The 16,335-nt window shown below is 50.8% G+C and overlaps 1 protein-coding gene across 5 annotated transcripts in view; it reads right to left on the reverse strand.

Moving 5' to 3' along the window:
* Nucleotides 1-16,335, reverse strand: part of AMPD3 (adenosine monophosphate deaminase 3) — a 48,263-nt gene that overhangs the window by 19,528 nt on the left and 12,400 nt on the right. For all 5 annotated transcript variants that reach the window (XM_012755827.3, XM_012755821.3, XM_012755819.3 and 2 more), the window contains exons 3-6: nucleotides 8,831-9,035; nucleotides 5,443-5,605; nucleotides 3,115-3,334; nucleotides 941-1,070 (exon numbers count right to left, since the gene is read on the reverse strand). In XM_012755827.3, coding sequence (XP_012611281.1) covers nucleotides 941-1,070; nucleotides 3,115-3,334; nucleotides 5,443-5,605; nucleotides 8,831-9,035 — 718 coding nt within the window. The remainder of the gene's footprint in view (nucleotides 1-940; nucleotides 1,071-3,114; nucleotides 3,335-5,442; nucleotides 5,606-8,830; nucleotides 9,036-16,335) is intronic.

Genomic DNA, 16,335 nt, shown 5'->3' on the forward strand with positions numbered 1-16,335 from the left:
AATCCAGAGCCCCCCACAGCCCACCGCTGCCCTCCCGCACCACCCGAGCTCCTTGCAGGCACCTCAGCGCACTGTTCAGACTCTCTCCCTTCTCTCTTGCCACTCTCGCCCTCCTGGCATCTGCTCAGGCACGTTACCTTGTGCCCTCTTCCTGGAATGCCACCACTTCCACTCCCCTCCCCCACCCTCTGCCTGGCTAACTCCTACTAAGTCAGCTCAGGTCTGGCCTGTCCCTGAAAGCCACCTGTCATAACACTTATCACTAAAGTAATAGGCTGGGGACTTCTTGTCGACAGGAAGTGACTCTTGCTCACCATCAAACACCCCACGCTTACCGCTGACCTGGTGCTTCACTATGTATCACTTCAGTGGCAGAGAGTGGACACGCTGGACACCACAACATTTAACCTCCACACCTGCCCCTGCTGTAGCCCCTGCAGGCTGAAGCTGCCAGGGGCCCAGGCCAAGGCTCCCTCAGTGGATAAAGAGGGGCAGAGAGCTGAGCATATTGAAGTCTTTTCTTTAAATCCACATGATCCTGAAGCATGTAAAACCACAAACTCCCAAGTCCAAAGAGGTCTGACTAGCTTTTTCTCTCCACAATGAATCTAATATGTCTCCTACCCTGAAAGTAGCCTGTGCTCAACTTTTATGACCAATTAACAGATATACCCTATTTTCCAAGGAGGAGGGCACATTCCAACAGATACACAGTGTGGACAAAGGTTTCTACCTAGAGTGACACAAGTACCATCTGAAGCACAGCCCGACTCAGCAAAGGCAGCTCTCCAATCCTCCTGCACGTACGCGTCACACCTCTGGCCAAGGAGGGCCGCCTTAGCCAGGAGACCTGACCTTCGCATGGGGACCTAGCCCTAAACTGGCTCAGAGCGTCCCATGGGCCGGGAGGGGCAGCTCTGAACACTGGCTGCCCACGCACCTTTCTCACGTTGTAGAAGTCCCGGTGGGGGTTACTCTTCAACTCCTTGAACTCGGACATTTCATTTAACATCTCGTGAAGGCTGAACTTGGATTCCAGAAAGTTCAGTCGCCGGTGGCAATAGGTTTTCCTGCAGTTTGGGGAGGGGGAGAAACCACAGTTGAGCAGAAGTCACATCAAGCTCTCCAACTGGGAGCCCTGCAGCCTCTGTGGGGAGCAGCCCTCGGGTGGAAGGAGCAGGGCTCCGGCAGGATGGAGCAGGGAAGGGTAAGGAGGGTCCCACTTTCTACAGACCCCCGGGACTCTATAAAGCAGGTTCCTCAAACTATGGCCTGCGGGCCACATGTGGGTGTTTTTGCCCATTTGTTTTTTTACTTCAAAATAAGATATGTGCAGTGTGCATAGGAATTTGTTCATAGTTTTTTTTTAATCTATAGTCCAGCGCTCCAACGGTCTGAGGGACAGTGAACTGGCCCCCTGTTTAAAAAGTTTGAGGACCCCCGCTATAAAGTGAGGGGAGAATCAAGACCTCCAACAGGTTCTTTGACTTCTAGCTTTAAGTGTTTAGGCAATTAACCGAGAGCCTCCCTTTTCCACGAGCAAATACCACATGGTATCACTCAAGGTTGAAGTAAGGGTTAAATTGGTTATGCCTGTGAAATGGCCTGGCTCTGAGCACAGTGGATCTCAACAAAAGTCTCCCTCCCTCAGCCCCTTTCCTCCATCCATCCTCAGCCGCCTTTAATTCCTTGAAGAAGGAATCAATGCCCAGAAGATTAATACAGTCATTCAAACCATAAGGCACGACCTGCCCACCTTGGGATGCAGAGGTACCGCCCCCCTGAACAAATGGCCACGCCCCAAATCCCAAAATCCAGGGACCTCCCAAATCTGGGCCTTCATGACAAGCGATGGATGTTTTGCATCATGGGCAGATTGAGAATACGGGGTGTGGTTATTGGACAGGAACCTCCGTAAGGACTGATACCCCAGATTCCCACCCACCTAGAGAAGGGGCCCTTAGGTGGGGAGGGTTCTCAGCTGGCAAACACTGTTGGGGTAGGGGTGTCCACTGCCAGCCCACACCCAGCACAAGGTGCCTGGCCACATGCTGCATCCACGGCCACACGGAACCTTCCACCACCATTCATGCTACCCTCAAACCAACAGCAGCTGCCTTTGCATCTAATCACTTAGACTTCCTCAAGAGCAGCTGCCAACCATGCAACAGGGAGATCACCTTTCTGCCAAGACAAGCCCCAGAGCAGAGCATAGGACTGCCTGAGTCCCAAGGGAGCTTGAAGGTCACCTCACTCAGTCTCTCCCCCTAGGCAGGATCCTCCTTGACCACCTCCCAGACAGGACAGCCGCAGCTCACACAGGTGGCTGATGAGGGTCTCCTGGGTACTGTCCCCTCCCCTCCCAAATCTTGGTTCTGGCCTCAGATCAGTGAGGACCAAGAGCCATGCTTGCTGCCTGCCCACCTCAGGCCACTCTCCTCCTCTCTTGGGAACTGGCATCACACCATTCCCACCAAAACCACAGGGAAAGTCCTCCAGCGCCACCCACACCCACCCCCCAGCCCAGACTGCCACTCCCAGCACAGCCACTCCAGGGCTGTTAGGATCCCGGCATGCTGACCTCCGTCACTGGTTAGCCTGAGTGCCCACCAAGAAGCGAGGGGGCAAATTGGAAAGATAACTGCCTGCTGGAGCTGGAGCCAGACCCACGAGCACCATGGAAGTCATGGCATGAAGTTCCCCAGGCTCCCTGCAAGCTCCACCCAAGAAACACAGAAAACCCAAGGCCTGAAGCAACAGTCTTCATCACTCCTCACCAAGTACGGTCATGCCCTGGACTGGTAACTCTCTGCAGGGCTTGGTCCTGCCCGTGGAGAGCAGTGATAGCCATTTTAAGATGCACAGGTGGCCACCAGCAAACAGAAGCTCCACACCTATGCATGCAGAAGGAACAGGTAGCACCAATTCTAAGAACGTGCCAGCTTGTGAAGGGAGATGGTTGCAGAAACCCACAAACCACTGAGCTTTCCAAAGGGGAAACTGCTCTCTTTCTGGGAAGGTTTAAGCATGGGGAAGCCCAGAGCAGAGGGGTGACCTGGCTGGTCTTGCAGAATAGCACCCATGCAGAGAGGCGGCCTGGGGAAGCTGGCTTACGTGGGGCCGTCAGTGATGAGAGCCAGGATGTGGCTCATGTCTACCGTGTAGGTCTCCAGGTCAGGGTAGGGCAGGCTGTGGGGCTCCTGGCGCTCCAGCATCTTCTTGTTATCATACACAAAGAGGATGCCCCCCTGCATGCGGACCAGGTAGTCCAGGTTGGGGGGTGCATCGTCCAGGCAGTAAGGGTCGTCCTGGGGAAGCGGGGGTGGGTGGAAGTCTGCAAAACAGGATTGAGGGATGACAAAGTGCCCCTGACATTATGAGCATGCATGGGATCAAAAGACATTGGAGCCTGTCTGGCCATCCTGCCTAAAACCCAACCACCCTCAACTGCCCTGATGCCTGCCCTGCTTCATTTTGTCTCATTAGCACTCACCACTGTGTAAAATAATTTTACTTCTTTACTGTGGGTATGTCTTCTCTACTCAAATAGAAGCTCCATGCAACAGAGACTGCTTCACTGCTGTATCCCCACTACCCAGGGAAGTCCCTGGCACATGGCTGGTGCTTCAGCAAATCTTTTAAGTTTAACTGAAATGGGCTTCAGTTCCCTTGGCACTTCAGAGACCCCAGGAATGTTTTAAAGGGCAGCTGTGTCTTCTCCCAATAAGAGAACAGACAGCACCTGGGACTCCCCACAGGGAACAATTATCTCTGTCCTCACACATCTCAGCTGCCCAGGGGCTAGATGAAGAAGCCACCCCCTCCAAAGCAGCACCAGATGGGGAACTTGTCTCCTACAGAGCAAGGAATGCCAATGACAAAGCTGCCAACAAGAGGCAGAAAACGCCTCTTTGCTGTTTCCCAACTGTGAGATTTTGAGCAAACCCCTTTACCTCTCTGATCCTGTCTCCTCATCTAAGGATAACACCCTCTCCCTTAACAGGCTATTGTGAGGGCTGCAATAGTGTGTACAGGACAATTCTTTGCAAACAGTAATACACTATATGTGATGAATTATAGGGCATTATTTTCATAAGGAGTTTTCCTGACTCTTGATAAACTGTGTCTCTGGCCAAGGCACAGGCTGTTGCAAACTAGCAGTAGAGCTGAGGCTGCTGCCCAGCAGAACCAGCTGCCCAGCTGCCAAACTAGGCAGGAGCAAACCCTGGGATCCTCCTCAAAGGAAGCCACCAAGGTGGGGTAACCTGCCTGGGCATCCTCCATCACTGCTTGGAAGGGACAACCCATCCATAGAGCAAACATGAGGGGTCACAGAGGAGTCGAAGCAGAGCTGGAGACCAGTGTCCCCCCTCAGGCACGATCAGAGGGTTTGCACGGTCTGCGAGATGCAGGCAGCTATGAGGCCCTGCTGACGCTACAGCCTGCACGCTCAGAGGTTACTTCCCCCACTGCACTCATGCCCAGAACCCTGGGGCGCCTCTGTCCAAATGAAGTACACATTTGACAGTCACTCCTGTCTGTCCTTGCCAAAACTGGCTGGTGGGATCCACTTTCCTAAGACAAACAGGAAAATGGGCCCAGCGGACTGAGATTTATCCAGGGCCCCAGCTAGTAAGGGATGCTCAAAGCGCAGGACTCGAGCTTCAAAGAAGCCACAGACAGGACAACTTGGCACCACCAGTTACACCAGAAGCAGCAGGGTCCTGCTACTGGTGCAGACCACCTAGCTCTCATCTCCCCACCACCGACTTTCAGAAACGAGGTTTCCTGTCCTCATTTATATTACTTAACATACAGCCTCTACTGTTCCTAGGTCCTTCACAGGCCAAACACACCAGGAAACCAGCCATCCCTCTCTGATCACCCTTCCCCTTCCATTCACACCAGAACTGCACTAAGTACTATACATGCATTCTCCTGTTTAATCCTAACAACAGCCCTAAGACATAGATATTATTAGTATTTCCATTTTATAGATTGAGAAGCTGAGGTTTGGAGAAATATCTTGCCCAACATCCCAAGAAATTGGCAGAGCTTGGATACAAACACAGGTATATTTGGCACCACAGTCTATTTCCCCCGTCCTGGGAACGTGCCCTCTGTACCTATTCCCACCCTACCACCAACTTGGAACCTATTGTCTGATTGTGTTCTCCTTGGCAGACTCCCATGATCAAGGACTGTCTTTCTTCTCTCTCTCTCTCAACTTCTACAGCTTAACCCTCTGCCCAGGGCCAGGCACACAGTACACATCAAATCAGTCCTTGAGGGAACCAGTAAACATCGGTGTAGGAGAAGCCAGTAAAAGGACTCTGCCCCTAAAACATCATCAGGGGAAATACATCGATCCAAGAAAAAGCCCTGACCAACTCTTGGTCCAGGCCCACATTTGGGACCCCACCTCCAGCCAGAGCTTCATACCTGGAAGGCCCTCTTCCGGAGGGGCTGTGTCGGCCCGCCGAGGTGCCAGGTACTGGGCCGTGGTCCTGGGAAAGCGGTGGTAGGCGAGCCGTGCGTACTTCTCCCGGATCACTAGGGCCTTGGCCAGGCTCTTGGCGGCCTGCTCATAGTCCTCCAGGGTGATCTGCAGAAGGGAGGCAGCAGAGAAGTTCACACAGTGGCACTGGGACTGCCATCCTCAGAAAGCTCTGCTTGCAAACTGGCCTTTAGCTTGCCACAGATGGGAACCTGGATTTCAGGAGGGGTTTCATGACTCCCTGACTAATAAGAGTCACGGAGACTAAACTGTTGGTATAAACAACACGGTTTACGTTGGACACTTGCTTTCCTTTTAGGAGTCTGGAATGTGGGGCTGTGCTCTGCAGAAGTGTGACCAGCCCCAATAAAAACCCCGGGCATTGAATCTCTAATGAGCTTCCCTGGTAGAAAACACTTCACAGGTGGGTTGTCACAATTGAATGCTGTTGATATTAAGTACATTCTGGTGACTCCACTGGGAGAGGACCGTTGGCACCTCGCACCTGGTAGCCTCCACGTACCCTTTTTCCCTGTGCCTATTTGCTCTGTATCCTTTCACTGCAATAAATCCCAGCTGTAAGTACAGCTCCAAGCTGAGCCTGAGCGTCCTCCCAGACGATCACCAGACCTGGGGTGGTCTTGAGGATCCTCGACACAGGAGACACAGAAGGTAAGTTGGGGTTGCTGGGAAGGAGACAGGCACCCTGGCCCAGAGACTGGCCTCACATGCTGCCAATTAAACCACAGCCTGCTATCGCACCTGGCACACGAGGAGACAAAGCCTGAAACCTGTCCCTGAGAGGATGAGAACCATCATTTTCAGCTGAGAAAATTCACCTGTCCTTCAGATGTAACCAAACAACTTCTGTGTGCTCAGCCTGCACTTGGCCAATCCTTTAATTTCTGATTAAATCTGGTGATCACCCAACTCCTCTGGTGGACAAGCCCTATCGTCATGTGCTATCCGCCAGACCTTTCCAGAGATTTCATTTTGCTCCTCACTGCAACCCATTTTACAAATTGGGAAATGGAGGCCCAGACAGGATAAGTCACTTGCCAGGAAGTTACAAAGTCAAACTTCACACTGTAATCTGATTGATGCCCCAAGCCTAAGGATGTTCTGCTTTCGCAGAGCTGCCTTGAATTCAGAGATAAATTCTGCCTTCCAAACGGGCTCATTAATCTTAGTCTGTTTGGGAAGGATGAGCGTGGGGAGACAGCGGCCAGCCAGTCTCACGGGGCTAAGCAATGCAGCAGGAAGGAGCTGGTGGGGCACAGAGTGAGCAGGGCGGGGCCTGGAAGGTTCCTCCTTTGCCTAATCAAGACAATCATTTTTAGTTTTGGAAGATTTTAACACAGACACAAGCACTGAAGATAATATAACCTACCTTTCAGAGCTAACCATATTAATATTTTCATAATTGTTTCAGATTTCTCACAAGTTTAAGTAAATAAATCATCACAGATACAGCTACTAATAAAATCCTACCCTCCTCCCTGCCTCCTTACCCTCCCTTTCCCCCTCAGAGGGAGGAAACTGGTAAGTATCTTTCTTGTGCATGTTTTTATACTTTTAATAAATACTACTCTCTGCTTTTTGTTAAGGTAATAGGTTCTCCTTTCCTGCCTCCAAATGTCCCTACGAGGTGTGTTCATTCCATCTTACACCTTCCAGTGGACGGCTTCTGAGAACAGGAGGAACAGGGGAGCAGACACAAACACTTTAGACAAAAACAGGTCCTTGCCAACGACAAAGCCAAATGCTTTCTCTGTAGAACCAACAGACTTGTCATGACAAAGGGCTCAGGCTAAGGATATCTGAGGTGCTCAGGACCCCAGTGGCCCAGTGGCCACCAGCCAAGCCTGTAGGCATTGCAGGCCCCACGGCTGGCAGCAGAGCCACTGGGTGCCAAGGAGATCGTCAAGGTAGCCTGCTTCTCATGAACGCTTAGCTCTCTGGAGACCAACTGCCCAGTTTGGGGGCTCCGTGCCCTACTATGCATCAGGAGACTGGCAGAAAGAAGCTAGTTAATAGTCTAACCTGGTGTCCTTCCATTCAGCTGATGCTCAGCCCACCTCAACTTTTCCTTTCCACTGCTCTACCCACATGCCTGAGGCCGGGTGGACACCATTGGTCAGGATGCTGATCTTCAGACAAGGGCTGCATTGTTTCCAAGCCAACTTGAATTCCCACCCAGAGGAACCTAATTAAAATAAATGATGGTACATCCACACAGTGGACTACTGTGCACTTGTAAAAGAAGAATGAGGAAGTTCTTTTTACATTGCTATGGCATTATTTCTAAGATGTACTGTTAAGTGAAAAAACAAAGTGCAGTATAATGTGTGTAGTAAACTATCATTTGTGTAAAATGTGTGCATAATTAATTTTAGGTACATGGACCATCTATGTGAGAATACACAAGAAACTAAAGCCAGTGTTTGCCTCTGGGGAGGGGAATGGGTGGCTTGAGGATTGATACCATTTTTATACCTTTTAAATTGTGTACCATATGCAAGTATTCTTTATTGCTAAAAAGAATAATTTTTAAAGTTGGTGGGAATTTTATATGAAGAGCAATAAACTGCCTTGCTTTCTCAGATTCACTGTACATCCTACAGCTGCTGCTAAAAAAAAGAGACTAACAAAGCCAACTGGAACATGAGTAGTGGGTTGGGCCAGGAAGACAGAGCCAAACTTAACCCTGGCACTAACTCAGCGATGTTTCTCTCCAAGAAGTAAGCATTCGTGAAAAAGACTCATCCGATGAGTCTTCAGGTGAAATCGGCACATTTTCAGTGGCTGACTTAACAGACTAGGTGTAGAGCAAGCTTGTTCACTTTCCAAACAAGACCCTCTCTTCCTGGGTGCGGGGTCTAGCCTGTGTTCAAGGGCACCGAAACTGAGCAGTAAGACGAGCTGAAGCAGCAATGACTAACGTCACACAACAGCCAGTACCACGACTTTGAATCTATTAAACTTGTGGAAACACAATAGGGCCCAAGCTGCCACCTTTCTCAACACAGTATGGGGACAGAGGACAGGCAGCATTATGGACCTAAAGGACACGTGGAACTTACAGGCCACAGCCACCAAGTGCCAGCTGCAGCCAGGGCCCTCCTCATAGAGTCGGGGCAGCCCCCAGACACACCCACACCCCACAACCTCCACCAGGACCCTCCTTCTCTTTGAATGCCTGTGCCTTCTCTCCACCACCGGCCAGCACCCATAGACTGGGTCACACTTCAGGGGTGGGCATGACCCCAACACCCCACAGGGCCCCTGGCCTCTGCACACAAGGCACACACAACACTCCCACAGGCACCTTACCCCGGCACAGTAATCTCCGCTGATGGTGACCCGCTGGAACTCGGGCATGGCATAGGGTGCTGGCGTGGGCTGGGCTGTGGCTCCCATGGGCACAGGGGTGGTGGGAGACAAGGCCGGACTGGCCGTCGGGGGGCCCTTCCAATCTTGCTGTGCCGGCATTTGCAGAGACAGGGACTGGGACCGAATCATCTTGAAACTTTTCTTTCTAAGAGCCAAGGACAAGGAAAAGTGGGAGACATCAGCAGCTGATTGGGGCGAGTGATAAAGTCTGTGTTGTGTACATGGCTGTGATTAATCCCTGGTGCTGGCCCTCCCATTAAGAAGTTTCTAATTATTTGTGCCTTCCTCTTACACACATCTCTCTGCGTGATACACAGCACAGCCCTCCCGACACCCCAACCTGTGGTTACCACTGCTGTGGGCTGTGTCTGCACGGCACACAGAGCACTAGAGTAGGCAAATGCCACGGGAGACTGACAGACAGGCGGCATACCACACTGCAAGGGCTCAAACACCCAGGGCATGGGAGGTGAGGCCGACATCAAATCAACCAGGCTTTCCCTGAAGTGTGGACAGCATGCTGTCTTCAGATAACCCAAACTCTAAGTCTCCACATTTGAACAGTCTCAGGAAGGACTATGAACAGAGAGATAATCACACTGCATTTCACAGTTAGAAATTTGGGGCACTGGAGCCAGAAGAGACAATCTCCTCATTTTATAAAAAGTGTCAGAGGCCCAGAGACAGGAAAGGGCTTGCACAGAGTCATGCAGCAGGGTGGCCACTGGTCCCAGCCACCACCTCTGCTGCTCCCTCTGCAAGCCTGGCGTTGCCACCCTGGCTGCTGCTGCTGCTGCAGGAACAGGCACACACCTGTGCCTCTGTTATGGGAAAGGGATTGATCAGCATCAATCTCAGGTCCCTCTGGACCTGTCATCTGGGCACCAAAAGATGATTTCACTGACTCTGGGCCCCAAGGTTGGTTTAAAAGGCCACAAGCTCATGGTTATTTACAAGGCTGATTTGTAATGACTCTAGCTTCCTCATTAACGTGATAGTAATGCTTCTGATGACACCACCCCAAGTCCTGGAAGCCCCAGGAAGAGAATGACCCAGCAGGAAGGTGTGGCCATCAGCACTTCCCTTCCACATGTTTCTTTCTGCCTCCAGTGGAACCTGGTCTCCCTGCGTTGCCACTCCATACAGCGTCCAATGCAGAAACTAGCTGACCACCTGCCCTACCTTGTACCATAGGGGCCCAGCAGCTTCCTGGGTGTTAATTCCACCACAACCAAGACCTACAGCCACCAGCAAAGGACTCGGTGACAACTGTGACCCATCAAACCAGAGCCCATCAAACCCCTCCTCTTCTCCAGGCACCAGTGACACCTACAGAGGCACAGAAATCGGTTGATCCCCAAGTGGGTTCCATGGCTCACCCAGAAGCAGCTGCCTTCCTCTTGGCCAGGTCTCATCTCTGTCGAATTTTCAAGAACTACGGTTCTTCTTCCCTATTTATACACCCACCACCTGCCATGGTCCTCTGGTTCTTACCAGCTTAGTCTGTGTTATCACCTCTTTGGGACGAGGCTGTTTACACCTGGAAGATGGAGGTGACCTTTTCAGGAGTTTACCTTTGCCCTGGCCCTGGCCCTGGCCCTGTATACGAGGTGCATTGGGCTGCTTCAGGAAATTCTACCTCAGCCCTGGGAACCCCCAGCCCCAGCTTTCCTGGGTCTGCCATCCATCATATGGTGCTAAGCCAAGCATCCTGCTCCAAGGAAGATACCAACTCATGCCAGCCAATCGCTCTTCAGAGGTGGATTCACCTTGAGCAATGAGGTCCTTTCTTTGGCATCTGTTAAGACATTCACACCTAGAGGAAGAGCCACTTTGGGCTCCCTTTCATGTTCTGACAGGCTCAGCTGGGTGCCATGAGACTCTGGCTTCTGTGTCTCTCGCATGCCTGCCAGATCACTATTTTTATGCCTATGCAACCTCACCCTCATATGCCTCAGCCAGTGCTGCCTGAGGTCTGGTACTGCCAAGGAGAAGCAACAGGTGACATCTGAGGTGAGCAACAGGTAAGAAAGGTTAAAAAAAAATCTGGAAGGCTGCCTAAGCCAAGAGCCCACCAGGCTTGTCCTAGGAATGTCCACGTGCTTCTGCCCCTGTAAAGAAGCCAGTTCCCACCAGCTGGTGCCCAGAGAATTCTCCTTCTTTATGACATCCATTATGGCTACAGCCTTGTTCTTCAGGTGAGCTCCAGATCATGACCTGTGAGCATCCGTGGGCTGAGAGCTCAGACTTTGCAGGCACAAGGGATAGGTTTAACAACAGGGGGCCAACACCCCAGGGCCCACTCACTGTGGGCTTGGAATACCAGAAGCTAACCATGGAGCTTGTGTCTCAGAAAGCTGGAAAAGCTGAATGGAGCCCAAGGGAGGACCCTGTATTTGTTTTTTACTGCTGCATAACAAATTGCCACAAACTCGGTGGCTTAAATCAACACCCATTTATTACGTTATTATAAATCAACACCCATTATCACCTATTTGTTAGTTCACAGTTCCATATGTGAGAAGCCTGGGTGGGTTTGGCTAAGCTCTATGCTTAGGGTATCAAAAGGCCAAAATCAAGATGTTGGCCACACTGTGCTCTTGCCAGGAGGTTCTGGGTAAGAATCCACTTCCAAGCCTATTCCAGTTGTTGGCAGAATTTGATTCCATGTGGCTGTATGACTGAGGTCCCAGATTGCTTGCTGGCTCTGGCCAGGGTCACGCTCAGCTCTCACTGACCACACTCTGATCCTGGCACATAGTCCCCTCCATCTTCAAAGCCAGGAATGGTCAGTGTCCTGGTACTGCAAATCCCTCTGATTTCCCTGCCTACAATCAGCCTGAGAAAGCTCTGTTTTTAAGGGCTCATGGGATTAGATCAGGCCTACTGATAGTCTCCCTATGTTAAGGGTGACTGTCCCGTATTCCACAACATCATCACTGGAGGGAGAGCTCATCATATTACAGGGTCTGGAGATTAGGGAGGGACATCTTTGGGGGCATTTTAGAAACTGCCTATGATAGGCCCACATCTAGTATCCATTCTGTACCACCAAGGCTCAGCCCACAAAGGTGGAGAGTGGCAGTTGAATGACTATGTGTAAGAGAGTGTGTGAGCGTGCATGTGTGATAGTGTGTGTGAGTGTGTGTGTATGAGTGTGAATGCGAGAGTGCACGTGTGTATGTGCCCACACACCCATCCTCTCCCTCTCAAGGCTGCCTGAAGCCCCATGTGCATCACAATAATAAAAGAAGTTATCATTACCTTTCTCTGAATTATAGGACTATGGGGTCTCCTGGCTTGACAAGACTTTAAAGACTATACGCCCCAACCTCTCACAAAGGCAGCCTTTGCTTGGATACCTCCAATGACAGACAGCTCACTACATTCCTGAATAAGACATCAGCATTCGGTCATTTATTCAATAAACATTTACCAAGCATCAGCTCTGGGATGGGTCAGAAGTAGCCACACAAACACAAAGTTGAACAAAACATGATCTGGTGCCAGTGTTAGGAAGCACTTGCTCATCATGGGCCAGGATCTGTCTGTCCACAGTACCACCTGCTGCGCCTCGTGCTAGCCCCTGGGGCACCGGCACAAGCCGGCTGTGGCACAGCTGGCACGCCTCCGCCCTCCCTTGCCCACGTGTGCACCTGGCAAAGGCACACGCCAGCCAAGGAGCTGGCAGAGCCTGGGGCTGTGAGGACACCAGCTCTAGGCCAAGCCTGAGGGCCTGAAGGGGCAGGAGCAGCCTTGTCATCCCCAAGATGGATGGTCTTCCAGGGCGTCAAGACAAGGAGGTGATCTGGTCCCCTGGGCCGCTGTCACCGCTTCGCACCTCCCAGCCCCTGTGTGGTGCTCTACCTGCTCTACAGCCCTTGGCTGCTCTATGGCCCTACCCTGCTCCGCTCCCCAACCCTCCTCAGCTCCTGGGAATCAGATACCCTGGAGCCGCCTTCCCGGTGTAAGGTTCATATGCTAAACCCAGGCTAAGAGCCCCTGGCCCCTCCTTGCTCTCCTAGAGCACAGCCAGCATCCTCGCAGGGGCCTTCTGAAGCCCACCACCCGGTGCCCTGTCTAGAGCACTGCCAGGCAGGAGGAGCGCCAGAGCAAACCTTTCACCAGGCTCTCAAGCATGTCCCATGAGTCAGGGGGCCACATATAGACCCCACTGCATTCAATAAACTACCGGGTGCCAGGCCCTGGAGGTAAAAGGGTAGGTAAATATAACTCCTGCCTCCAGAGGCTGACGGTGATGGCAGAGATGGACCCAGACAGTTCAACAGACTGTTATCGTACGATGTGGTTAGTGTAATGAGATGCCCCAGATATTTTGGGATCCCAGGGCAGACACTTAATCTGGACTTAGGTGGGAGCAAAAGGGGACATTTCAGAACAGGGAGGCTTGTTTGAACCCCTCCCCCGACACATAGATCATTCTGGCAGCCCCTCCCCCTCCAGATGAGAATTATTACTCCAAAGAAAAGGGCAGGAGTCACAAGCCAGGGTCTTGCTAACAATGTGAATTTGAATGAATGCCGTTAGGTGGGACAGGCATTATCCACTTCACAGGCTCATCTGCCCCTATGGCTTATACTGTCACAGCACCAATTCATGTGGGATGGGGACCCCTGGTCTACGGGGACCAGGTGAAGAGCTGACACCTACTTACTACTCTGTGATTGAGACCAGAGGTCCCAGCCCATCTGGAGAGGAGGGCTCAGAAACAGTGACTCTGACACATGATGCATGCTGGGCACTGTAAGAGGGGCCCGAAGACAGCGCGGGCCCCACAGACGCCACTCACTCTGCACACGCAGCCGGGTGACCAGCACAGCCGGGTGACCAGCACAGCCGGGTGACCAGTGGCCTGGCCAGTGGGTGCAGCTTTGACACCCTGCCACCCCCCCACCCCCACCTTGTAGCTGTGAATACTCAGCCCTGCCCTCAGCTCCCTCTGGAAACCTGCCCCTCCTGTTCCTATTCCAATCTCTCTCCCCTCCTCTTCCCTCCCCTGCACTCCTGACTGTCCTCTCCACTTGTCCCCTGCCACTCACCTGTGCTCCTCCCTTTCCCATCCTCCCCAGCTGCCCTTTCTCCCTAAAGACCCCATTGGTCAAAATGCAGCACAGTCTTCACTACCTCTGACTTAAGTGTTACAATCTCTATTCCTAACTTGAAACCAGATGAATTGACTATTTCAAAGGAAGCTCTTTGTCAATGGCTATGAATTTTTAAAAAGTTACTCACCCCTGCTTGAACAAGTTGCATAAAATAAAGTGATTTAGCAACATTTTATCTGTACTATGCTCAATTCATAACAAATATCTATCTATTCTACTCAAAATGTTATCAGGGAAGTGGCTGTTCTGGATAGCCAAATTTTTCAGATTATAAAGTCTATCCCCTTTATATCTTAATTTTAAAAAAACAATTTGGGTGTGGCTTTTTATGTGAAATATGTAATGCCTGCATTTTTAATCGAAGCATGCTGAACACAATTTAAAGTTCTCTCAATGACTCAGGGTCATTACTGTATTATCCAGTCACAATCTTACAGGTGTTTTGTCCCCAGACAACTGTGCTTCAAATTCCTGTGTCTGCTCTTCGTAATTATTCTGTTTCCTCCCTCACTGTTGACTGTCAAATGATAACAATAACAAAACAGGAACATTAAAGATGCTCTAAGCACTGTGCTATGGATATTTTGTTTATTAGCTCATGCAATTTGCACACAGCAGATCCTTTTATTATCCTCATTTTGTAGAGTAGGAAACTGGCTCAGGCAGTTAAGAGCCTTGTCCAAGGCCACTCAGTAGTAAGCAATGGGCTGTCACTTGAACCCAGCTGGTCTGACTCCAAAGCCCCCACTTACCATCACCCCACATCCCCTCTGCAACCTGCCTAGAGATGTCCCTCTCCTCACTTCTGATTTGCTTCTTTAAATCTGCCACAGGATAAGAAAGAAGCTAGCCAGCTTATCAGAACTCTGTGTAAAGTAGGAAAACATAGGAGATGGGATGGGAGGTGCCACAGATGGAGAGGGAGCTGGGGGGTGGGGGTTGTGCTCCATGAAAATGTCAACATTTTCACAGCTTAAAGGGTATGGGGGTTTCTTTTGGGAGTGACAAAAATGTTTAAAGTTGATTGTGGTGATAGTTGTACAACTCTGTGAGTATACTAAAAACCACTGAATTGTATACTTTAAATGGGTGGATTGTATGATCTGTGATTATATTTCAATAAAGCTACAGAAGAAGAAAAGAAAAGGAGGAGGAGGAGGAGGAAGAGAAAGAAACAGGAGAGCCAGAGGAGCCCTGATGTGCACTTCAGCTGCTTAGAAATTTTTCACGTTGTTATTGATGTTGGCTCAGTTCCTATATGTACATTTACAGGGAGGTGAACTCTAGCTAGGTATGTAGATGAGATTCAAAGTGAACAAAAGATAGCTGTAGGCACCACCAGGGTTTTCCTGTTCTTATCTTTGCCTCCTAACTTTGCTTCCATAGAGTCCACCCCTCCCTCTGACCTTTACCCACCCTGAGTCCCAGGGGAGACCTGGCCAATGTCATCTTCCTAAGGAGGCAGGGCACCTGCAACAAGCTGCCCTACTGTTCTCCCAATCTGGGCCTGGCCTGCAAAATGAGCACTTCCCTGAGCAGCCTGGACCACTGGCTCCCTGGAACAGTCCCCTGTCCTGGAAGGGTTACGTTTGAACCATGCTTAGCTCTGACAGCTGCTGTAACCCTGGACAACAAACCCCATGTTTTAGGTGTTCTTTCTTGCTCACAATCCAAGTTCTTTCTATAAGAAGCTGTTTTACATCCATAGTTCAGCATGTGCCTTTACATTGGACTTAAAATAGTTGTGTGTTTTTGTTTTCATAAATGAGAGAGAAAAAGAAAACTGTTGTAAAAAGAAAAGCCAGGAATGTTCTCCATGTGCCAGGAATGTTCAGGCTTGTCAGAGGATCCAGGGCAAGGGATCCTTCTAGTTTTTCCAAACTAGAAGTCCCATCTCTTGTCACAGTTTGAAACACAAACCCACCGCCCCTGGGCAATGGGCCTGTTGCTGGTTCCAAGCTGTGGGCTCCTTGCAGGAAGGCTCCCTGTCTCTATTCATATCCAGAGGGTCAGGAGGTGCCACGGACAGAGAGGGATCTGAGGAGAGGGTGCCCGTGCAATGTTAACATCCAAACATCTGCACATAAAGTGAAGTCAAAAGACAAACTGGGGCATGCACAGCCCTGGAGGGTGCTGGGATATCTGACAGGTAGTCCAGGGACCAGGCCCTCTTTCAGAAAAGAAGCCAGTGGACAGAACGGGAGCTTTGGCCGGCTTCCCATCATTTCATTCAGAAGCCGGGACTCACGTCCTGGGAAGCAGCACCTAGTGCCATTCCAGCATCTACAGACCAAGGAACCAGACTCCACCCCCACCTGA

The sequence above is a fragment of the Microcebus murinus genome, chromosome 4 (assembly GCF_040939455.1).
Source record: "Microcebus murinus isolate Inina chromosome 4, M.murinus_Inina_mat1.0, whole genome shotgun sequence".
Taxonomy (NCBI): Eukaryota; Metazoa; Chordata; class Mammalia; order Primates; family Cheirogaleidae; genus Microcebus; species Microcebus murinus.